General features: G+C 37.8%; 1 protein-coding gene across 3 annotated transcripts in view; it reads right to left on the bottom strand.

The window, feature by feature from the left end:
- mast2 (microtubule associated serine/threonine kinase 2) overlaps window positions 1-24,258 on the bottom strand; it is a 120,522-nt gene that overhangs the window by 51,871 nt on the left and 44,393 nt on the right. The window contains exon 1 of one of the 3 annotated variants that reach the window (XM_056751655.1): window positions 15,210-16,904. The exons of the other annotated variants lie outside the window; for them this stretch is intronic. Within the exon in view, the coding sequence (XP_056607633.1) occupies window positions 15,210-15,248 (39 nt within the window). The 5' untranslated portion in view covers window positions 15,249-16,904. Of the gene's footprint in view, window positions 1-15,209; window positions 16,905-24,258 lie in introns of those variants that run through there. 3 annotated transcript variants of the gene reach the window in all.

The following is a 24,258-nucleotide window of genomic DNA, read 5'->3' as shown; positions in this document are numbered from 1 at the left end:
TCAACAATCAATGTAAACTCTCTAAAGTGAAATAAAGTACTGTATAGTATAAATATACGACCCATTGTGAACTCTTAGTACTGTAGAAAGTGACAAATGAACCACTGCTTCCTTTAATTATATAAAAAATAAAAAGTCAAGAGGGTCCAGTGATCACAAGTGACTGCATTAAGCAGGGCTGAGGATTGTTAAAACATCTCACGGAGCAAATGAGGTGTAGCACTAAGCCTGTCAAGACTAATTACTTACAAAGAACAAACAAGTAGGTAAACCAAACAGACAGAGGTGAGACAGAGACAACCAGTCAGAAAATCAGAGCCATGTGTGCTAAAAGGGTAAAATACCCAATACATAAGACCGGGCGGGACATTGTTACAATGATTATAATGATAACTAAAAAACATTGAAGGGTGAACTATTGAAAGCTCTGCTTATCCACAAAAACAAAAGTCCATAGAATGATAATAAGACAAGGATTTCTATATGGTTTAGTTACAATGGCAGAGTCATTAGGATCTCCATAACAACACAAATAATTACATTATATACAGTATTTTCAGAAAGATATGACACCCTAGTCAGACCGCCAGAGACACCCTGCGAGAAGGCGAGGCGATGTCATTCATTTCAGTGGAGAGCCGGCGACACGAGTGTCAGTGGCAGTTGGCGACATGAAGGGGGCGTGTCTAGTGACAACTTTATGCAAATGATGCATAAATCAACTTTATGCAAATGATGAGCGACTTAAAGCAGCAGGGCTAACGTCATCTGTCTTTCGTCAGTTACATCAGTGTTTATTTATAAATATTACTAGAGCAACCAAAGCAAGAGACTATTGATAGGGTTGAGAGCAGTCTGAAAGCACCTTTAGGCCCGATTCACATTCCGTGTCTTTTCCACACGCATATTTGTCATTTTAAATGTATGCGCACATTTTTCAAGGCGCATCGCCGCAGCATTGAGCTGGAAATAGTTAAACGTTTCGGCGTGCCGCACACAGTGGGTCATTTGAAGAGAGAAAGCAGCGTGGCTCATGAAATGTGAATCTGGCCTTAGAGTGGTATTCACTCTAGATGAAGTCTGTGGGATCATTTTCACCTCAACAAGCCACACAATGTAAGGTACGGTGTCATTCAGGTCCAAAGCACAAATAGTGTTGGACAAGATCACAGAAATGTAATACTTGGGCTTAGGGTTTGCTCTGACGGGTATGGGCATCATTTACCGTAAGACACTGGACAGACTGAACCCAGTTGCGTGTGAGAGAACAGCGAGTTTCATTCTGGTTGTAGCTCATTCATATTAATTGGAGTTGGCGCATGGACTATGTAGGACAGAAAGATGGTCGAGGCGGGGCCGCAGCGAATGACAGGACACAGAGCAGCTGAGGTTTATAGATAGAAAAGTGAATACAAGATTAAAGATCGAGAAATGCTGTTAGACTCTTCCGGTGGATGCAGCTGCAGCTTTTAAGACGCGCCCCCCCATCAATACGCACAAAGAAAACTTGGACGCGTCTGTCGCCAGCCGCCCATCACGTTGCTTGAAGGCTAAATCAGCACAATTAGCAATCGTGATATATGAGGATCTCGTGTTGTTGGATGCGAGCACCAAGTAATTATCTCTACTATTGTGGTGGGCTTTTGGCAGACAGGACCGTCTAGGGAGGAAGCCCCTAATTCACTCATTCCGTCTTCTACTTCGCTCCCTCACTAAGATGCTAATCTGGCGATCAGTCTAGTAATTCACGCTGACTATCAAACTGTGGAAAATGAAAAAAGAACGTAAAAAAACACTAATCCTAATTAGGATTTGCATATTCAAATTAAATCGACATACTTCGATGAAATATCTAAGTGGAGATAATGGAGAGAGGAGAAAAACACAATGCTTTTACTATGATTGACAGTTTCTTTTTTTTACCTTTAAACAATTAAATTCAGTAATGCCATTCTAGCGTGTCAAGCGGGAAGCGTATTCGTCAGTATGTGTTTGTGTTGACAGCTATGTTGCCGTTACCTTTATTTGAACTGTACGTTTTATGCTGCCGCTAACTCTGTTTTCTCTGCAAATCATTTTGCATTAGCGTCAGGCGAAGGTTTACGATGCTGTAGCAACTTTCAGTCAGATCTCCGAGGAGCTCTCCATGTGCAGCAGCAGACTGCCTGATTAGTATTTATTGCCGACCGAGGCATTCAAAGAGAGCTCATCCATCTTCTACATATACAGTGACAGCCGTCATCGCCCGGCGTAGAAGGAAGATTTTCAAAACACGAATTTCTGCCGGATTGTTCCCAACTCTGAGACGCCTCACCAAAAATGGGGGCTTAAATAGTGCAGCGCTGTGCTGCGTATGGTTTGATCAGGATGATATTCGGTTGTGCTTTGAGTGAAAAAAGTGACGGAACAGAACAACACATCAAGGAGTTGAAGAGCATTAGAAAAAAACTGGGTCGTTTCAGGTGTGCGTTTGTCTTAATGAAGCAGGAAAGCTGTAAGAAGGAATCAGAAATGTAAATATAATGAACGCTGACCTATTTTACACTGCTGAGGTAAAATCTCAAGTTTAGAAAGGTTCATGTACTAATAAGGCCACGGGTTACATCGTATTAAACCTTCAGTTTCAGATTCAAAAAGTGTAAAGTAGTTCATTTGATCTTTCTCAACTGTAAGAAAATGACTGAGCTGATTCCCAGATATACAATCTACAAAGTGTGACAACCTGCTCGCGACCCAGATAGGATTTAAATATAGCCTTAATTTTTTATTGAACATGTTTTCAGAGTACCTCAAATGAGGCAGCTAAGTAGATTCCCTGCTCCGCCATGACTGGAACAAAGTCGTATTTGCTCTCGCCATGTCTGACATTCTCTTTACTCTCCTTCTGTCCCCCATGACTGTGACAAGTCTGAGTTCTTTACCAGCAGGTAAACAAAGATGCTGCTTTTCTAGTCACTATTCCACTCCCAGGTGCTACCCAACTCTCTGACACACACACACACATCTTCTAGTCAAAAGTACTGCGCTCAACTAGGGATGTCATGATGATCCTGAAACAACAAAGCTGTGATATCAATATTTCTTTAATATCAGTAGCAGCATTTGAAATTGCTACCCGAGGGCTATCTGACTGATAGACTTTTTTAAACACTCATTTGCACTATGGAGATTTAATCTTAAGCATTTAATTTAATATTTAGTTTAGAAAATACTCTATTCTTGACCAGATTTCGTAACTCATTCGCCGCCAGCCTTTTAAAAAAATAGTTGCCAGTCTACGCCAGCGTTTTATAACATTTTCACCCAAATTTAATGGCTCACAGTACATTTTTTTGTAAAGAATATATGGACAAACAATATGTCAAATGAAAGAACAGAGACTCAGCTATTAAACAAAAGAAACCATATTCTTCTATCTTCATTTTTTTCGTTTTTTATCACTCTGTAGATGTGGGTAGGTTTCTTAAAAAATGCATCACTTTGACAAAAAACGTTAATTATTTTAGTAACTCAAAGATTACGCCCAGATTACATTATTAAAAACCGCTAAAACATATACGTTCTAGGTTCTGGGATTCTGTACTTTTTCCCAAAGGTGTGTTATAGCGCCACCTACTCTACAGCAGTACAAGCACTGATTGCCGTAATAACTCGTTTTTGGCGAGGAACCGTTTTTTTTTAAATGACGAGAACTCGTCAATGGCGGTGAAAGAGTTAACTTTATTAATATCATGGTTTCGTAATTTGAGAAAAATGTCGAGAAAAACTCCATGTATTTTAACACCATATACTGCTCATTCTGAGGTAATAAAAACGCCTTATCTTTATACATCTCTGAAGACAGTAATGTATATCATATTGCATTTCTGTCAATAGACCCTCAAAAATGTCTACATTGGATGTTTAATAATTACTTATAAGTTGAGCTATTAAGTAAGATTGTGTGGGAAATAGGAGTTTTAGGTTATTTGACAAAGAAAGGCAAATAAAGTAGCTTGCATTTTTATGTTTCACACACAGATTGCGATAGAGAGGCAAAAATTACAGAATGCAGCATTAAAGTTGGCATAAAACGGAAGAAGCGATTGTCTTTATATCTGTATAATGTATACCCGAGTGAAACAACTTCTGAAAAGAGAAAAAAATAAAGGGCGGGACTTGATTTCGTAAATCAAGTACTGATTGGATCGTTGAAAGTTAGGCGTTGCCAACAAAATATAGTCAGATTTGTAATGCAGTTTGCAATCAGTCAGTCATTGAAGCTCCGCCCTCGCGCCATTTCTCATGACTAGAAGTAAAAAAATGTTGTTTCTAGGAGGGAGCGTTTTTCATTAAAGATTACAAGTGTAAATTAATTTGAAAAAAAATGATGTGCACGAATCAACAATTGGTAATAAATACTGCAACACTGTGTAAAACAATTAGAATTATCATGTTTCATTTCATGCCGTTTTTAGCAGATGTATTCCTTGTAAACATTATTTCTTTCTGCCATACTATTGAAAATCGCATCAAGAACCATGAAATTTTACAAGTGTTGCTATTGACTCACTTTAAGCAAACCTATTGGCTCAGATAGCCTTACCACACACACATGTTATTTCAATCCCTACTCCACACCAACGACTGCACACTTGAAGCGACCTCATTTTTCTTGAAGCTACAGTATTTTCCTGAATAATAAAACAACCTCTAAAAATGCACCTAAACAATGAATGAGTGCTTGTAATAGAAAATGAACACAGAAGAGGAAAATGAAATCACGGAACGTAATGAAAAAGGAAAAATAAAGACTGATACAAAACAATCCTAAAAGGGATGGAAACACATCATACCCAGATGAATTAAAGAACCAGCAAGCAGCTCCAAACAAAGATAAACAACAGAGGGTGAAAAGATAAGGAGACACACAGAGGCATGGAGGCAAGGTGCCCGTGAACCTGCCATAGACAGCAGAAGAGAGCCAGATACACAGGGAGACAAAAGGAGTGTCGGTGCTCATTACTAAGAACTGAAGGAGAAACGGCTGCGTGAGGGTAGATGGGGGTCTAGCTCCCCAGGGAGGACACGGCACGAGAGGCAGACGATCAAAAGCCGCCCCCGACTGCGCAAACAGACACACGCACAACCAACATACTGCTATTTTGCTGCGCATTTGATTAATGCCTACTGAGAGAGGTGCTACAGCAGAGACCAGAAGCTTCCCAACTGCCAGACAAAAGAAAACCAAGGATAAGCAATGGAACGAAAAAAAGAATGAGAGCGAAAGAAGTGACAGACATAGCATTAAAGTCTAGATTTGGGAGAGTATTGTTCCCATTGAAGTAATGAAGGGTATAGTGCACTCATTTATTTAAATGTGTTGCTTTTGTGAAATAATGTTTGGAAACATTATTTAGCCTATGGCCAAGTGTGGGCTGGAGTTGTCTAGACACTATGCCGGCATCCTACTCAATTCTTCACCCAAAACCCAATAAAGGCCAGCTTAATAGTCAAATTTTACAGCCAGAGTAAATTCAAAACATTACAGGCTTGATTTAGTCTTTGTTATTGCTGCAGTGCTGGAATCTCCTTTATTGTCCTTTATTCCAGAAAAAAAGTTTGTTAGAAGACACAATACAAAATCTTCATGTCAATATTAAAATCAAAGTTCACCATATCAATATTCCTGGTCTTGCATTGCACTAAACAGTAAAACACTAAAATGTTTCTGACATTTTCTTTTTAAAGATTAGGAAGAAATAAATGCACTATGTAAACTATATTCATCTGATGTCATCTACAGTAGATCACACAGTCATGGTTAAATAATGTTAACCAACAATCATAAAGGACAAATGTAGGTAATAGTCTTTCGAGAGGGATAGTTCACACAAAAATGAAAATTCTGTCATCGTTTACACACCTTGTCGTTTCAAACCTGTATGACTTTCTTTCTTCTGTAGAACAGAAAAGATATTTTGAAGAATGTTGGTCACCTAACAATGGCACTACCCATTGACGGTTTTAAAGTTAGGAATGTAATGGGTACCGCCGTTGTTGGGTTACAATAATCTTAAAAATATCTATATTTGTTCTGTAGAAGAAAGTCATACAGGTTTGATTTTCGGGTGAACTATCCCTTCAATGCATTATAACGTATAATGTAGTTAACAATGATAGGCTTTAATAGTAAATAACAAAGTGTGGTGATAAGTCAAGAAGCTCTTAAAGCTAAACTTGAACTTTAGTGCGGGTCAAAAAGCCAAAATCACGTTTTACCATCCAATCAATTCCAGATGGATAAAATCAAGTCCCACTGGTGAATATCCTGTTTCACTCAGAAACGCTTCACGTTATTAGTGTAAAATGGGTCGTGATTTCCATTTCGTGCTGTCTTTAAACCTTTGACTCACCCATTGTCTCTGATTTGTGATTATGCATGAAACAGCAGTTTAAATCCATTTGTCATTGATTGAATGTCTTCTACTGTCTATCGTAATGGCATATCTCAAAGACAAGGAGGACAATGTCGATTAGGCCCGCACAGAATTCATTACCGCTAAGTAATATTGTCCGCCATGAAGCCACCAACCCAAGTCTGGGTTTTTCGGTTTATGTGTGTGTGCTTTTAATCCCGGCAGCTGAGTCCACTCTCTTTCTGGCATTACCCCACTTCTCCTTCACCCATCCTTCTCTATTCAGTGTAAAACGATGAGCTCATGCTCTCACGTTGGTCTCAAAGTGAGGTTATTGCTTGCTTGTAATGCCTTTATCCGAGTCTTTGACAGGAGTAGAAGGAGGCCTTGCCTCACTACCCAAAGCAGGAGCATTGTGAACTGGTTAAAACAACATTGTCTTGGTTCACACCCCTGCTGTTCTAGAGTCAAAGTTCTTGTTATCATAGAAAAAGCTTTACAGTGCTAACAAAAAGCCAGAAGTACATGGGACAATAAACAAATGGGATGTAAACTGAAGTGGGGATATGTAAGATTATGGAAATAGTCAAAAATGAAAGCAATGATCGATGGCACTTACTTACACAACTTTAATTCAACTTCAAGCAACAATCCGTGACGTATGCCTCTATATTTCCACTTTTGTTCAATTCTCATAAAGTATGAAATATACCCTGTAGTTTTGAAGTCAAATGACAACAAACATTCCCATGTGAAATTGAATCCAATTTAGAATTTATATCCACTAGCCAAAAATATAAATGTAAACTTACATTTTTGGTCTCAACAAAAGTCTCAACACTATTTGTTCCTTTAACAAAAGATATCTGGAGCACAAGTGAATGGATCAAAATGCAGTGGGGCGGCTTGAAGCAAGGGAGGCTTAAAACTATGTCCTAACAAACTCTTTCGTCTTATCTTTGTGAATACTAGATTAGGAAGTACAATTGGCAGACTTCAACATCGGCCCATCAACTGTAACTGAAAACGGACAGCTATGAATTTATCACAGTACATTCTCATGATCACACTTCTCACATTGCAAAAACCTGCCAAACAAGTTTCAGTCAGGTTATTTTCAGGGCAATGGGTCGTACTAGGTAACTAAAAATCAAAACAGTTTGACAATATAAAAAAGAAGGGCTGTCAAAAGATTAATCGCGATTAATCGCATCCAGAATAAAAGTTTGTGTTTACATAATATATGTCTATGTACTGTGCATATTAATTATGTTTTTATAAATACAAACACATAGATATGAATACAAATTTAGGAAATATTTACATTTATTTTTTATATATATATTATATATAAAAGTTTAATAATTTTTCGATTTTTCTTAAATATATGCATGGATGTGTATGTGTTAATAAATACAAAATTATTATGTACAGCACACAGAAATATATTATGTAAACACAAACTTTTATTCTGGATGCGATTAATCGCGATTGATCTTTTGACAGCCCAAAAAAAGCACCTCTTTCGAACATCCAGGGTACATAGAGTGTAGTTGCTAGGGGACAGACAAAACTAGGACAACGGGCATCTCTGCAGTCTGAACGACCTTACAGAGCAAGTTTACTTTTGATCGAACACAAGAGCACACAAGAGCAATATGACTTTACATAGCTTGTGTCTATTCAAATACATCTGGCCAAAAAGGAAATGGCAATACGAATAATCTACAGTAGAAAACATTGTATGCATCAATGTTGCCCTTCATAGTGCATGCATACTATCTGCATAGTGCATGCATACTATCGATTATCTGAGACCAAGCATCCCTTATCCTCAAAGACATTTGTTTATTCTTAAAAATGGTGGAGTATTAAACGGGTACTACAAGTGAATATGCACACGCAAATATCTTTTACTGTGTGGGAACTAATGCACTTCTGTGCCATTAAGAACATCACTCCAGCTTCTCAGTAAGCAGCTGTTCTGGTCAGTGTGGGGTCACTTATTATTAAGCCGCTCGGTAGCCATGATTATCGATTCACAAAGAATCAGCTGTGCTGTACTATACCTCCGGCCAGGACCTGATTGAGACACTTCGAGATACACTGAAAAGCAAGATATGGATTAGAAGATTATTTTCATGATGAATCTCCTTAATTGATGTGTAAAAGACAGCAAAGAGAATTCATACCTTTCAATATATATTTCTCAGGGATGTTCCACTGCATTTTAAGAAGAGGTTGAAATAATCCACGCATCGCTAGCATTGTTTTTCACAGCTTTAAATTTTGCACAATGGTGTTTACGCAAGGGATTCAGACAAAAAAAAATCTGTTCCATTATTCTAGTGTAGTATGGAGACCATACACAGAATTGAAATATCACCTCAACATCTTATAACAACAAAAGAGACGAATGTTTGGATGGGACTAGTGTTCCCAAAGGAGAGAGGTAAAATCGTGCTTCACATACTCACTTTGAGATAAATTTGTGTAGTCCCACCCGAATAAAGCATGGCTATGTTTTCCCACAATCTTGGTTAAAAATGAAACAAAACGTATTGTTTTTCAGCCTACTCTGGGGAACTATATCTCTTAGAAATCTGTCCTGTCCAGAATTGGGTGGGCGACAAAAAAACAACACATGGAATCATAGGGCACTAAAAAGACAGACTATTATGCTGTAAATGCTCAATTTAAATTATGTCCCAATGTTAAACAAATACCATCCTAATAAGGTATATTATATATTAAAAACTCTCTGAGAATTTAAGCTAAATTTCTTATCGTGCCGCCATTATCACATTAGTCTTTTATAGTTATATGTACTTCCATAATTTTATTTTCTTAAGGAAAATTCACAAACTTTTCCATGATATGTATAGTTATGTGTCTCATGTACAGCTGCTTTGTAACAATGAAAATTGTAAAAAGCGCTATATAAATAAAGTTGAGTTGAGAGTTAGGTAGCCAAATAAACGTGTTGTAGGGTGTGACAGAAAAAATATAGAAAACAAACTGTTAATAATATATTTTGCATTATTAATATTTGTCTTTAAATTTACATTTATGCTTTTATCCAAAGCGACTTACATTACATTATCCTCTACATTTATACATAGGTATGTGCAATCCCCTGGGATCAAACTCACAATCTTGCATTGTTAACGCAATGCTCTTACCACTGAGCTACAGGAAATCTTTACAGTATGCAATAGCATAACATAAATTTTTTTTCAATGTCACATTTATTCATTTGGCAGACACATCACGTCCCATCACACGACGCATCTGCGCTTTATTTATCAACTATCCATATTCCTAGCAACAGTTTACACGGTTGTTCTCCAGTCATCTCTTACCTGGCTGTCCTCAGATAAAGCCTGTATCGATTCCTTGAGAATACACAGACGGACTCCATCACAACTGACTGAGCGCCTGCAGGCTAACGGCCTTCTGTTCTCATCACACTCTGCTGGTAGGATCCTGGAGCAGGACATGACTGCTAGCTCCCCGCATGCACTTTCTTCATCATCCTCCCTTCGTCTAAACAACTGCGCAGGGTTAAGGCACATCAAACCCGTTTTCAGTACTTTTAATCCGCTCAAGGAAAAGCAGATTACCTGATATGCCGCTGTTATCATGTGTACAGCCCCAAAACGATAATTCCTTGCTTCAATTCTGGCAGAGAGCCAGAAAGTCATTAAAATTCAATGAGACCGAAAGATTCACAGAGGACATTCAAAAGTAGCGGTGCTTTTTCAAATAAACAAATACGTTACAAAATAGCATTAGCTTGGTTATGATAATGAGAATCAAAAACCACTGGTATTTGCATTCATTAAAACAAACATGAATTGCGACAACATGGATATACCCAGAAACTAAATGCAGTTGAAAGAAGGTTCAAGCTGCTCATCGGGGCCAGAATGTGACAATGGACGAACATGAAGTGGGTCACTGCACCAGACGAGTGAGATTAATAAAAGCAAGGTGAGCCCAAAACACCCCATTACCAGCAAAACCACCCCCTAAAGAGCTCATTCCCCAAAAGCTGCACCCTCTCCATCACCTCCTCCCTTTCTTTTCCGGTTCAATACAGCCTCCAGGTACAATCTCCCGATGTCTGAAATCCTCGTCTACAAACGCACCAGGGCATAAGAACAATTTAACACTCTAACCTGTCAAGAAATGGGAGAAACTGAAAAATGAAGAGCCCGACGGCACCTTTTCGCTTCAGCTCATCTGTACCTGCAGACCAAAGGCCCCTGACATCCAACACCCCTATCTCCATCCCATCAACACAAGAAACAAAGCTGGAGAAAAGAAGCCTATATTCCCAATGCTCACAACTCAACAAAGGGTGCGGTTGACCGATTAACTACCTAAAACCAGTTTAAGGTGACATAGTGAATTGATCTTATCTAGCCCACGCGAGGCACGTGAATAAACAATGAGGTTTCATAATGGAGTTAATGTGCAGGCACATAAACACTTTAAAATGAATTATGTCTTTTGTATCTCAACAATAATCTTAATGACACAGATAAACCACTGTCTTTGTGACGTGCCAAACTGAATTCACATGAGTACATTCATCTGCCTAATGATGAGAAAAATCAAGTGCGCAACACAGATAACAATGAAAGAGACGTCTTAATCAGCTTCCATTCACTCACAGAGACGCTATTGTTTTACTGTCACTCCGGATGTGATTTCACATCTAATCCCTCGTCTTGTGAGCAAGCTGGGAAAGGAGGACATATTAAGATTTTTTTCTTTAGAAAAATTCCAAACAATGGAATAAAACAAATTAACCTGAAATTAAGAAATGATTTATGAATTTTGATGTCGAATTCATATGGTGGAGACAAACACAAAAAGAGAAAATTATCAAAGATTTATAATACCAGTACATGGTATTATTACATGTTTTTCCAACTAACTGATAATAATAATTGTCTATAAATTTGCAATCTGAATAAATTCTCAAATTCAAGTTAAATAGTTTAGTGCATTGAGACATTATCAATAAATCACAACAGGCATACATATGTTTGTTTTTTATGCTTGAATAAGGACAATCTCAGTCAGAATTGTGATCCTATGTGTTTTTGTGGCTCTAAAAACAAAATTTTAACTTTTTATTTAAACTTATTTTGATAGTTTACATTTTCTTAAAGTGCTAGTTAATGTTTCTAGCCTCTCTCAGTGTTACATGACCCTTTCTCTGAACCTTGAAATCAAATGGGCCATTATGTATTCTGCTGTCACCATGAAACGGAAGTTTCGACTGTCTTCTTTTCCGTATCGTGACGTACATCGGTTTAATAATAATCACAGTAAGGCTGTGTAAAGAGAATAAGAATTATATCTTTTTTAATTGCATGTTTAAATGCATTTCTACATATGCCCTCTTTGCATGTGAAAACCACAGTTATTTTTATATTTTACATGGTTTCACATTTTAAATATTCACTAGTTGACCAACTTATAAAAGAAATTCAGTAATATACAAACAGATGTTGCCTTGAATTTGTTTTACATTGTTAACATGAGGAATGTATAAATATTTTTAAACAATGCCACACAATGATATACTGTTAGATTGTTTGTATATAAAACACATAGTTCCAACCAGAGTTATTTTAGTTCCGTTTTTTTTTTATAGTTTTTATCCATATTTTTAAATTAGCTTTACATTTTTGATTTTGATTTTTATGATCATTTTAGTGAAATATTTAGCAACTTTATTTTATGCTTTTGAAATTTAATTATCAGATTAATTCATTTTAGTTTCAGTTTTGTTTACCATTTCTAATTTTAGTGCCTTAAACTGGTATAAGTTTATTTCTTAGGCAACATCATTTTTTTATTTTATTTTATTTTTCACAAAAATTTGGGCCGATATTTGATTTAATTTCCATAAACATAAACTTTTTTAAAGTTTTAATTTTAGTAAAACTAAAATAACTTCCAGCTATGCTTTTGTAAACCAGCTATTGTAGAAGTCTGACACATGTGACCGCACATTTGATAAGATGCATTGTATTACATCAATAAAAAGCAAAAAGGCAAAATAATTGCTTGTGCGAGTATTAATATTAATAATAAATGTCACTGTGGTAAAATCACTGTAATGCCCAGCCTCTCGCAAATTGTTGCCGTGCTTTGGCACTAACAATTAAACACCCAGGAGTGTCAGATTGTCAAGGGTATATGGAGGAGCAATAACACTGAGAAAAAGGCATTTAAAAGACCTGAACCTCAGGAGACCACTCAGAAGCATTACGCAGATTTAGACTCCCTCTCAGCCTTTAACCTCCTCCCATAAACACTGCCAAATGTAGCTTTCCCCGGCACTGTGTCTCACAACAGGCATCTGTATTGGGTCCAGTCCCCATGTGACTTACTGCCCAGACCACTTTAAAGCATTAAGGAGATCCCTGGCTTAAAGCCATAATGACCTATTCATCGGCAATAATTCAAATGTCGTACAAAATAAGGACATGTTCTAGCTGTGTGTTTGGTTCCTCACCATGTTTAGATTCTGCACAATGACTGTAGAAACAGGATATGAAGTTAAATGAGATGTTCCAGTAGGTAGCGCGATAAATCTGCTGCTTCATCTCAGTGTCCAGCTCCGGCAGACAGAAAGGCCTATGGTGGATTTACACCGACAAACCCCCACTGCACAGTTCAATGAACAGACACAACACAGAGAGAGAGTTCAACACAACCACAAACCAGCCCAAGGGCAAAAACGCAGACATCTCCATACAAAAGTCGGCAAACAATCTGAAAAACTGAGAAGTGCCTTAAAAACTACACTGTTACCCTAAACAAAAACAAACAGTGCGTAATCCTCTATTGATGCTGAACAATGCAAACACAAAAGCCAAACAGCCTCAAAAACAACACTCCTCCGGGCACAATGCTACTTCACAGAAATGTCTTTCTAGTGAATGACACTTCACTGCAATCCTGCTCTGCTCCATTTCACAAGAGGATTTAAAATATTATCCAAATTACAGCAGGACATTGTCATTTCTCTTGTTGTCTCGTTTACCAACATCTTCTCCAATAAAAACCCTGAGGACAAGGAGTTAAATTACACAATCAAATGGCAACCTGAATTGTGTAGTGCATTGTGGGGGTTAGTGTAGCATTGGAGTTGATACTTAATCTTTGAAAATTATATATGAATAATGCCCTAATGCATTTTTTGTATTAAACATTCTACTAACGCCATCATCTTATATCAAATTACTTTGGTTTTTTCCGTAGCAGATTGACTTCATGAATGCAGAAGCTGTTAGTAAAGAAAAAAACATGAGAGAAGCCTGTACAGGATGTGGGTGTGAAGAGAGCCAGGAATACATTTGTTGACGGGTGTGATTATGCTCACTGCGTTAGGTGATTTCAACATGTGTTAATGTGTGTCTATATATAAATGTTATGTGTTGTGTAAGTTCAGAGCCTGAATGCCTTGGACTGTTTTGGTCACACGAACTTAAGAAGATAATGACTGACATAACATAGAGTTGAGTTTGGCCTCATGATGCGGGTTGACAGACAAGTGTAGTCAATTCCAGAGTTTATGCTCCATACAGCTTCAACTAATTCGATTCTAAAACACTTTTTATACATCCTTTTTTTCCAAGTCAGATTCAGATGAAGTCAGGCTGCACAAACAAACATTTGTAGCCATTTAAAACATGTGGGACCACATCACGATGATGACCATTGACGGCTCTTATAATTATTCAAACAGGAAAAGGGACATGACAGCTGTTCAGCAAATAATTGGAGGAATGAGGGAAGACAAGCAGATGTAATAAACTGCATCTGCCATTGGTGCAAAAATGCTGATTTCAGCTACAAATTTAATTCAAAATCCCATCCAGCGCACTACGATCTGTTATCAGTAAGAGTCATGCTTTCACATTTGAAAAGTAACCCTTCGGTCAACAAGCAGGAACTAATATATCCCAAAAGTAATTTTCTTTCTGCGGTGCTTTATGCTAGTAAAAGTGCTGACACATTGCAGCAACAAGCAAATACTGAGCAAAGAAACAACCTGAAATATCGGAATCTTGTGACTAGGCATGAACCAGCATCAAATTTTCATGTCGCTGCTGTCCTTCTGGAACCATGTATCTCAATATTTCAGTTTTTTATTTTTCCATAAATTATTATTAGTAATAGTAGTAACTATATGTTTGTCACTGCATGGGTAAGTATTAAAAAGTATTAAACATGCGTGTCAACTGTACATTAAACATTTAAAAAGGACAGTGTTTTTCCATTTCCTGTAAAACAGACTTTTTTTAATGAACTGATCTTTGAAAATAATGAAAAATTTGATAACAGAGAAAGTATCTCAAGCATTTAACAAAGTAAACTAAACATTAAATGATTTCATAATTAATGATTAATACATAATTAAATATTGATTTAACTGAATACGTATGAAGTATTCTACTCACAATTGTGTTTTGAAACGTAACCAATTTTAACACTACGTTATCTAGAGTTATTCACTATACTTAAAATTGCCCACGGTAACAATATTGTCCAAATTAATTATTATTGTAAATGGTTTTATTGACTATCAGCAAAAGTCTAGTTGTGACACAATCGATACAACGCTGTAGCATAATATTCTAATAAAATACCAATATTTCAGTTTAGGAAAGTTAAACCTTAGGAGATTCTCGCTGGGAAAGTAGTACACACACACAATCTACATTTCTTTCATAGACGTTTTAGATCATGTTTTTAAAGTCATTATTAGTATCTTATCCTTACCTGGAGGCCTCGTCGCCTTAATATACTTGAGTCGTCCATTGTTCTGTCTTATACCTAGATGCCGACTTTAGTTAATCAGTTACACTTTCCTGCTAAAGGATAAAGTCCCGTATTCGAGAATCACCAGAATTCCATGCGAGGCACAAATAATACGACAAAGATCATCAACTATGGATTTGGGTTTCAGTTCTGAAACTTCCCTCTTTGCTGATGTCATACGCATCCGATGCATATGAAAAAGAAAACAGATGTGATTAGTCCAGCATGCTACAACAGTCTTGCGTGCAACTGCAAGTGCCGGGATCTCTGCAAAAATTATAACACGGTCTTTGAATTGGCAGCACAAATTCTCAAAATGTATTCCAGCAACTGAAAACTGGATGATTACAGTTCAACGCGAGGGCACGGGAGTCATTGAAGAGTAGGAGAGCATTTCACACATTCTTGTTCCGCTTCAGGCGGAGAGCTTTCAGAACAGCACGTCTCTGTATCGCTCCTTCACTTCCTCAGAGTGAGGAAAGACCGGAAAACTCCTCTCCCGAAACTCTTCCTTCATTCATCCGTCCAGCGCAGATGACCTCCACTAACATCCAAACCTTTTTATACCCTGATCTCTATTCCTGTGCCTCTCCTTCACCTCGCTCTGACACTCTCTATCCTCTGAGATTCCCGGATATCTTTCTTTCTACGGAAACGACAGCCTCTTTATAACCGGTGGGCAGTTAATGATAAAAATGGCACCTCGGGGGACGAAAACAGAAAACTATTCAGGCCAGCGCAGTCCTCCGGAGACGCAGGATCCGTCTAAAGTGTTCGGCTCCTTGATGCTTTTAGCACAGGACTACCTAAAATTGGCCCGGTGATGTTTATCCCGTGGGAAGCCGAGCAACTATCCACCCAGCAGGTTTAATAAGCAAGATGTTTACCACTTGCTATAGCCCGACAGAGGCTTAAAGTGGAAAGACGACCCTAGAAGGAAAGGAACAGAGGCAGGCAGAGAATGTTTTCAGCCTACACTCTTGAGATTATCTGGAAACAGTCAGGAGCAGCAGCAGGACGGCGCAGGCAGTAGCTGCCCACTGACAGCACACGGCAAACAACAACTCCAGTCAGAGCCGCATGGCTGGATTCCATTCCCCTCCGCCGGGAGGCCTCTGTCTCTCTTTGCCAGGCAGGCGACAAAAGCCGTGCTGGCAGGGCTGTCTTTTCAGTGGCAGGTGCACACAGACGCCGCACTCACGCTGATTGCTTGTCTGCTTTTCCTTAGCATATCTCCTCGCTTTATTCAGCTTCCCGAGCACAGCCGGATAAACCGGACTTCGGCCAAGATGGGTCTCTCGCATCAAAGATCAAATAAACAATCCATGTGGGAGGATGGAGTGGAGAGAGTGTCACTCAAAATCTCCCCTGTCATTGCGTTTAAAACGGTGTGCTGTTTGTGAATGGGCTGCCAGCTGAAAAGGACCCGCTACGACAGGGTCACAATCCAATCACGTTTAATCTCGTCTTTGAGTTCATCCGTTTGCCGTCTTCTCTCAGCACACCGCCGGCACGAGCAGGTGGTCAAGTGTCTAAATCTATGAAATCTATATCAAGCATAATAGCTGTTTTTCTTCTAACAGCTTCCGTATCTTGTTGTGTTTCTCTGGATCTCTCGCCCTCTCTCTCTTCAATGCTTATAAGCTCCTGTCCTCCTCCTTTCCCCAGCGCCTCACTGCTGAATGCTGCTTTATCTGTCCTATCAGCCAGCAACACATCCAGCCGGCCAATCAGACTCTCGCAGGCTCAGAGCTATTTGTATAATATGAATGGGGGAGCCAACAGGCCCCACCCCTTCACTCTTTTCTCTGCCATTCGGCTCACAGTGGTCTTATTTACACCAAAAACATCAGAAAATACACACGCACACTTCCATGCTTGCTGTTCAAACAAACAAGCGCACACATTTTAGAATTGTTTATGGCTCTCCTAGCCCTTTTATACAGGGCGTATGTGTTTTCTAAAATGGAAATAAGTGAGCCTAATATCAGTGTATGCAGTAATGACAGTGTAATGAGATTGTGCAGGGCTTTTTTCTGTAGAGTAATGCATTAGCAGCGGCTGTGCTCATCTCAAGGGAGACCACGTAAAAAAGAGGGATTATCATCTGTAGTCAGAACATTGCCATTACTACACAAACAGTGTAGTAAGTCAAAAAAATGTATATCTGTGAAAAATGTATATCAAAGAAAAAATCATTTGTAATTTATTATTACGAATAACAAACTCAAACAACTAAATTGTCTTCATTCGCAGTGTTATTAACTGTAATTGTGCATGTGAATAAACCTACAAAAGGGCTTTACTATTGTTTTGCACTTCTTTTAAAAAAGTAAATTCGAAAATGCAGGAATGACTACAATGATATGATTTTTAGTGTTAGAAATACTACTGTACTGTATATACATAAATCGCACTGTTCTTTACATAAATATTTTTTCAGCAGTTTAGGCACGATAACAAATTGACATGTAGAAAAAACTGCATATTGAGTATGCATGCATGACACGGGTTTTAGTAAAGACGCAAAGAGAAAGAGAGCGTTTCTTCACAGGGCACCATTTATAGAGAAAACATCATAGAATCAGGTGACATCCATAGAAAAAAAGTTACGATTAAAGGGATAGTCCGGCCAAAAATGAAAATTCTATCACCATTTACTCTATTTAATTTATTGCTAAACACTAAGAAAGGTTTTTATAAGAATGGTAGCAATTTTCATTTCTGGGACATCATCCGCTACCCTAATAGGAAGAAAATACTGTATCTTTTCTTGTTCTGTTAAGACATATTTTAAAGAATTGAGGAAAGCAAACAGTTCTGGGGCACCTAGGACAACCATAAAAAATGTCCTACTATGGAAGTCAATGATGTCACAGAACTGAAAATTGCTAACATTCTTTCAATTATCTCTCATCAAAATAATAACTTCAAAACAACATGAGGGTGAAATATCACTTTAAGCTCATAATCGCAGTAAACATAATCAAAGTAACATATGTGACATATACATGTTTTAATCCCAATAAGAAGGCATGTTAATGCCTCTGACCACTGTCAAAATTCATGGTAACCATGAAAGTCTGAAGTTTCACCATCAACACAACTCGCTGTCAGCAGTCTCTGCTCCTTGTCTTCACACAAAAACAATGTGAACATGATGAAAGCATACACCATCGTTGCAGAGGCGTTTCCCTTCACATTTCTATATTCATCACGGTGCCGAATTACTGTAAAATACCTCCACATAACGGTGTTTTGCATTTGACGCAAATATATCAAAACTACAGCCTGTAACACTACCTATTGTATATGAGATCATCGTTTGTGCTGTATATGCAAATAATCAGACTAATAAAACTTTCATGTGAACAGGAGCAAAGAGGTGTTCTCATGTCATGTAAACATGATTAAGTCCTTACTCTGATTATTGGAAATAATCGCATTATTGGTGTGAATGTAAACGTAGTCATTGAGTCACAGTTCAGAAGAAAACAGTGTGAGAAACCAGCTGAACTGTTACAGTCAAACAGTTCAGTAAAAACGTTACTTTGTCTATTTTCATATTTTGAAACATTAATTGCTGATAAAATATTTAAAGACGTGATGGATTAACAAAATAAATAACTTGGGGGAAACACTACAGTGATTATAATATTACAGATAATACTAGAGTATAAACCTTAATAAACCATACACTAGTCTCCCTAAAAAACATAATTTTATGTACATTGTACCAGCATTAAATTGTACTTCCTTTTTAAGTATATACTGTAGAGGAGAGGAAACCGTACATATTACACTGACTGACCACATCTGTGTTCAGGGGTTAATAGATCAAGTCATGGACCAGACAACAATCATAACCCACCCACGTCTTACCTACCACACGGCTGCTATTCTCCTGTTGTTATCCAGTAACTGAAATGTTGACAGATAACCAAAGGGTAAGAACGAAGCATCTGCTATATAAGGCGGAAAATGTTTCCTATAAACATCTTCAGTAAGGTATGAATATGAAACACTGGGTCGGTTCCCAAAACAACTAGCAACTTGAGTTGCTATAATTATTATTATCTGAACGGAATTAATTATATGCTGGAAGTATACATGACTAATAGATCGGCCTAATCCTAGCATGAAGCAAGGCTTCAAATGACTGTATTATGTTACCAGTGTGAGTCTGAAGATGTCAGTCTCCATGTCCCGGCACCTGGGGAGGCACTTCATAGCATGAATTGCTGACACATGACTAAATTCTCAGACTTTTCATGAAATGAGATAGCCCTGACCCAGAGCACACACCGCAGTGTCCTCTCCTGTTTCAAACCAAACAGGGACACCCACAAATCAGCTCCACGGTTTAATCCTGGGGGATGCTGCAGAAAAGCTCATTGATCTGCACATGATTTGAGAATAACAGACAGCAAATTCACTTCTATTGATCGGGGGAGGCTACAAGACTGAGTAATGGTGTGAGCTTTTAAGGTTTCATGCAAAGGGCATGAGTGACTGTCCAGAAAAACACTGCAAAACACATTGCTAAAGATCAAAAGATAGGTAAATCTAAAGATACAGATAATAATGTTATAACAAAAACTGTAACACAGCTTCGTTTCTGAAAAGTAATTTACAAAGTTGTAAACAAGCTGGATGTAATATAAAGCATTTCTATACGCTTGTGCTAGTACCCTATTAACCTAATATATTCAAGCAAAACGCATATATGACAGGACTAGAAAATGTAGACATGTAGTATGCAGTGACATAGTATGTTATTTTCATCACACATCTCTGGGGTAATTAAGCTACAAAACAGCTCCCCGTTTCACACTCCAAATTACATGAAGAAGTGCGTGACTGTATCTGCAGACTGCTGTTCTCCTTGAGTTAAAAAGTGATGTCCCTGCAACATTCGCTGGGCACGTAATGAGGGAGTCAGAGAGGGCTAAAGCAAACCTGGCAGCAGAAATGGATGCCATTAATCTAGTGAACCATTAAAAATTTGTGATAAATAACACAAACAAAAACATTTAGGCCTACCTCGGGGGAAGAGGAAGGTGAAAATGAATTTGATGCAACACCTAGAACGGGAAAAATATTTCTGAAAATCAAACCTTATTTTCTTTTGGAGCGTGCCAGGGTTAAAATGTGTTACCTGTCGAGAACTTATAAAGACAAACGTAAAAGCTTTAAAAATTCATTTAAAGTTACCAAATATTAAAGGGACAATTCATCCAAAAATAGGTAAATTCTGGTTTTGTGTCCATACAATAGAAGTGAATGGGCCTGTGCTGTTCGAACTTTCTTCAAACTATCTTCATTTGTGTTCTGCAGAAGTCAGTCAATCATAAGGGTTTGAACTGACAAGAGTGTGAGTAAATGAATACAGGATTTTCATTTTTGGGTGAACGATTACTTTAGAAAACGAATAAATCCTGAAAAAAGCCACAACAAATTCTTCATGGTATACATAAGCTGCATTATTGTGTTCAAAACGTTATGTATAGGTTTCGGATCCGATAGCTTCATTGGCAGCGCTCAGGCAAACAGAGTTCGATTTCCGGTTTGTGGTCCATTCCTGACCCCCCTTTCTCTCTCCCACTTCGCTTCCTGTCCTCTCACTGGCAAAAAACTAAAAAACTAAATCTTTAAAACAGAAAAATATATCCATAGGCATTACAATCAAAAATATATATAATCAATGCATTCAACGTACAAAGTGCAGTACGTCACACAACTGAAACCAGACACTTAAAAGATCTAAAAGTGCAGATGGGACGCAGTCCCTTATTAGAGAGCTGATGGGGTAGAGGATGTAATCTAGATATCGGATAATAAGTTTATGTTTAAAAGTAAATGTGGAGAGCAGGCACAGGCTCCTTTTGAGAAACACCATCATCAGGGCAGATAATAATGAATTGCTGAGCAAGCTGCAGGCAAAAAAGCAGAGCTCCTCTTCTCAAAGGCACAAGCTGTCTCCCTTCAGACTACGATTTGGGAATTTGTGTGTGCACTTAACACAACTGTGTGTGAAAGACTGGTATCTTGAAAATCTACTTGGAAAAACAAAGTAAAATTTGCAATAAAGTCTGTCCATAGAAAACACACACTTTCCTATAGACATAAACTTGGTCAATTATGTTGTAGGATGAAACCAATGCGACTGAACAAAGCAGTAAGTTTTGCTTTGAATGATTCAAAAATAATGTTTTCCCACAAAATACCTTCTCTTTAAGAAACTTTATATATCTACTTCATCTCATACCCAACAAGTCCATGATACTGAACATTGATTAAACAAACAAACAAACAAACAAACAGTGATGATGCAAGTGGCCGAGGGAACATCATGATAAGAGCTCCTGTGATAAACCATTTCACTCTCTTATCTCATTGCCACTGAAAAACTCATTCAGATCCAATGTTGTCAATCCACTCTCTCATGCAAACCGCAGGAAGTGGGACAGAGGTAAAAATCCCACAATGAAGAGTTTTACAGAGATGGCGTTCTCGTTGGCAAACCAAGAAAGAACTCATTTCACACAACTTTTGTGATAAGCATCAATGTGAACATGATGATTTAAACGGCCACATTTGCAGTCTGACATGACATCATGAATTTTCTTTTAAGAGAGACCTCTGTAGAAATTAGATTATTTCTTTGGTTTAAATAGATTACTTTATCTGTATTTAAAACAGATACAACCAGCAGATGAGATCTTTCCTAAAAAGCACTGAAACAACAGCATAAGCACTTATCCTCAGCACATGCACACCAATAAAAGCTTAGCCTACTTTTTGGGGTCTAGTTTTCATCATTCAACAAAATTTTGTCATAAAGAGAAATTATCATATTTGTAAGATGAAGGCCTGGGGCAGGCTACTCCGTTCATCAAAAACCCATTAAGCTGTAAAAGAACTACAAGTCAATGTAGAAACAAACAAACACAAAACAATGTTACATCTACCCTCAAAATAATGACAACATACTGCATAACATTATAAAACAATAGTTGCGGTCCTTGAATCTGTTTGGATTGGTCTTTAAAATGCAGATCAAGGGTCAGAACAGCACTGTTTTACTCCAAAAATACTATTACAAAGCCAGTCACACTCTCGGCCATTTCCTCAAACACACCATTACCTCCTTGTTCGCGTAGAACCGTGATATAAAACTTCGCTGCTTTCGCTGCCTATTCTCCACATTAAAAGAATCATGTGGGACTTCTCAAAGATCCTCTTTGAAACAAAAACCACAGAGACATTAACATCTGCTGGGTTCACGCTGAGGTTAAAAGCCCAATGTGTTGATCTACAAAATCTATATTCACTCAGGGAGAGCTGCTAGATGACACATGCATCTTTTTCCAATCTTGTACATTTGTGCCTATTGAAAAACAGGGTTGTATTAGGCTACTTATCTCAGCACCGAGAGTTATTTCACTAGCTAAGCAGTTTCTACAAGGATGTTCTTGGGTTTGGGAAGCAGCCAGCCAGACTACAAATAACAGGTTTCATCCACCAGCCCTAATGCTCATCAATCATGTCTTATGGTATAAAGCCTTTGTATCTTCTCAGACTGCTGTATATGAATGCAGGGTGGACAGTGGCTGCAGTTTGTTAGTGATAAATCAACTTAAAATGACTGTTTTGATGGGCAATCCCACCCAGCGCTGCTGTCAAATAGGTGTGGAGAGTAGATTAAGCGGTATACGTCCCTGCAAGGCACACGCTGTTGACATCAAATAAAAAAATGCTGTCGTTCCTGGTTTTATGATACAAATGTATAAAAAGTTGATTTAAGATGAAGGCTAAAAAATTATGAATATAAAATTGGATTTTATGCACAAAGACTACATCACTTAAAGGCCCAATGTATGAAATGTAGGTACCTCTAACGGTGAGTTTTCATATTGCAACCAACGCTAGGACACAGAACTAAAATGTAATCACTTTTTCGCATCTTTTACGAAAGACGCTCTGTAGAGTAGTTTAGGCCTGGAAACAACATGCCCGATTCAATGTAATGGGACCGTGTATGTAGAAAAGCTCCTTTTAAGGAATAAAAACACATCTTTATGTAAGGTCTTTATGCATGTCTGAAGACAAAGTTATGTTTATGATATTGCATTTCTGTCAATAGATTCTCTAAAAAAATGATACACCGGACCTTTAAGAACAGAATTGTCCATAACATTCTTTGTACATTTCTACCCTAAAAGTAGTTGCATAAAATTATAAATGTTATACCCTTATTGACTGTTTAACTCCCATAAATAATGACGTGACATTGAGACACGAATAAACACCTACAAGTTCTCAGGTTAAACAAAAGCACAGGACTTTGTTTACTCTCAGCAACTCTCTCATCAGGAGTGCTCGGTGTCTCTGGTGAACTGTCTAATAGAGGCAGCAGAATATCCAACTCCAAATTCTCGTCTGGAGGACCCGAAGACCTTGCTGGCAGGAAACTACATCCACAGGAATTTATTACAGAAGTAAAAAATGCAACAATTATTAATGGCTTAGAGCATGAATCAATAGCTGGGAGGACATTGATGGATTGGCGAAGCATGGTTAAGTTGATCTTGTGATAGAATTAATAAATAACTAAAGAGTTATATAAATATATAGTATTGATACATATATTTTGGGTGTAATTTGGAGGTAATTTGACCTCGGAGGATGAACGGATCCAAATCAATAGAGCTCAAATAACCATCAGGATCACAGGAAAGAAGAGAAGGTTGAAGAAATATAATACATCATATCTGATCTACAAATACTAGTCTACGAAGAAATCAATGTTATAAAGATTTTTCCGGGTATTAATTCTACACACACAAGAATTGAAAATAAGACAATTTCTTAAATCTGATTTGATTAATTCCCGAATTCATGGCTGACAGCACTACATATGATATTAGTTTGGCTTACTTTAATGGATGTTTAAAACAAAACACAAAAACATGCCCTGAGACATAATCTGTTGATCACATCTGGCATT

This window comes from Triplophysa dalaica, chromosome 6 (assembly GCF_015846415.1).
Source record: "Triplophysa dalaica isolate WHDGS20190420 chromosome 6, ASM1584641v1, whole genome shotgun sequence".
Lineage (NCBI taxonomy): Eukaryota > Metazoa > Chordata > Actinopteri > Cypriniformes > Nemacheilidae > Triplophysa > Triplophysa dalaica.
This window is presented reverse-complemented; position numbering and strand designations above follow the sequence as displayed.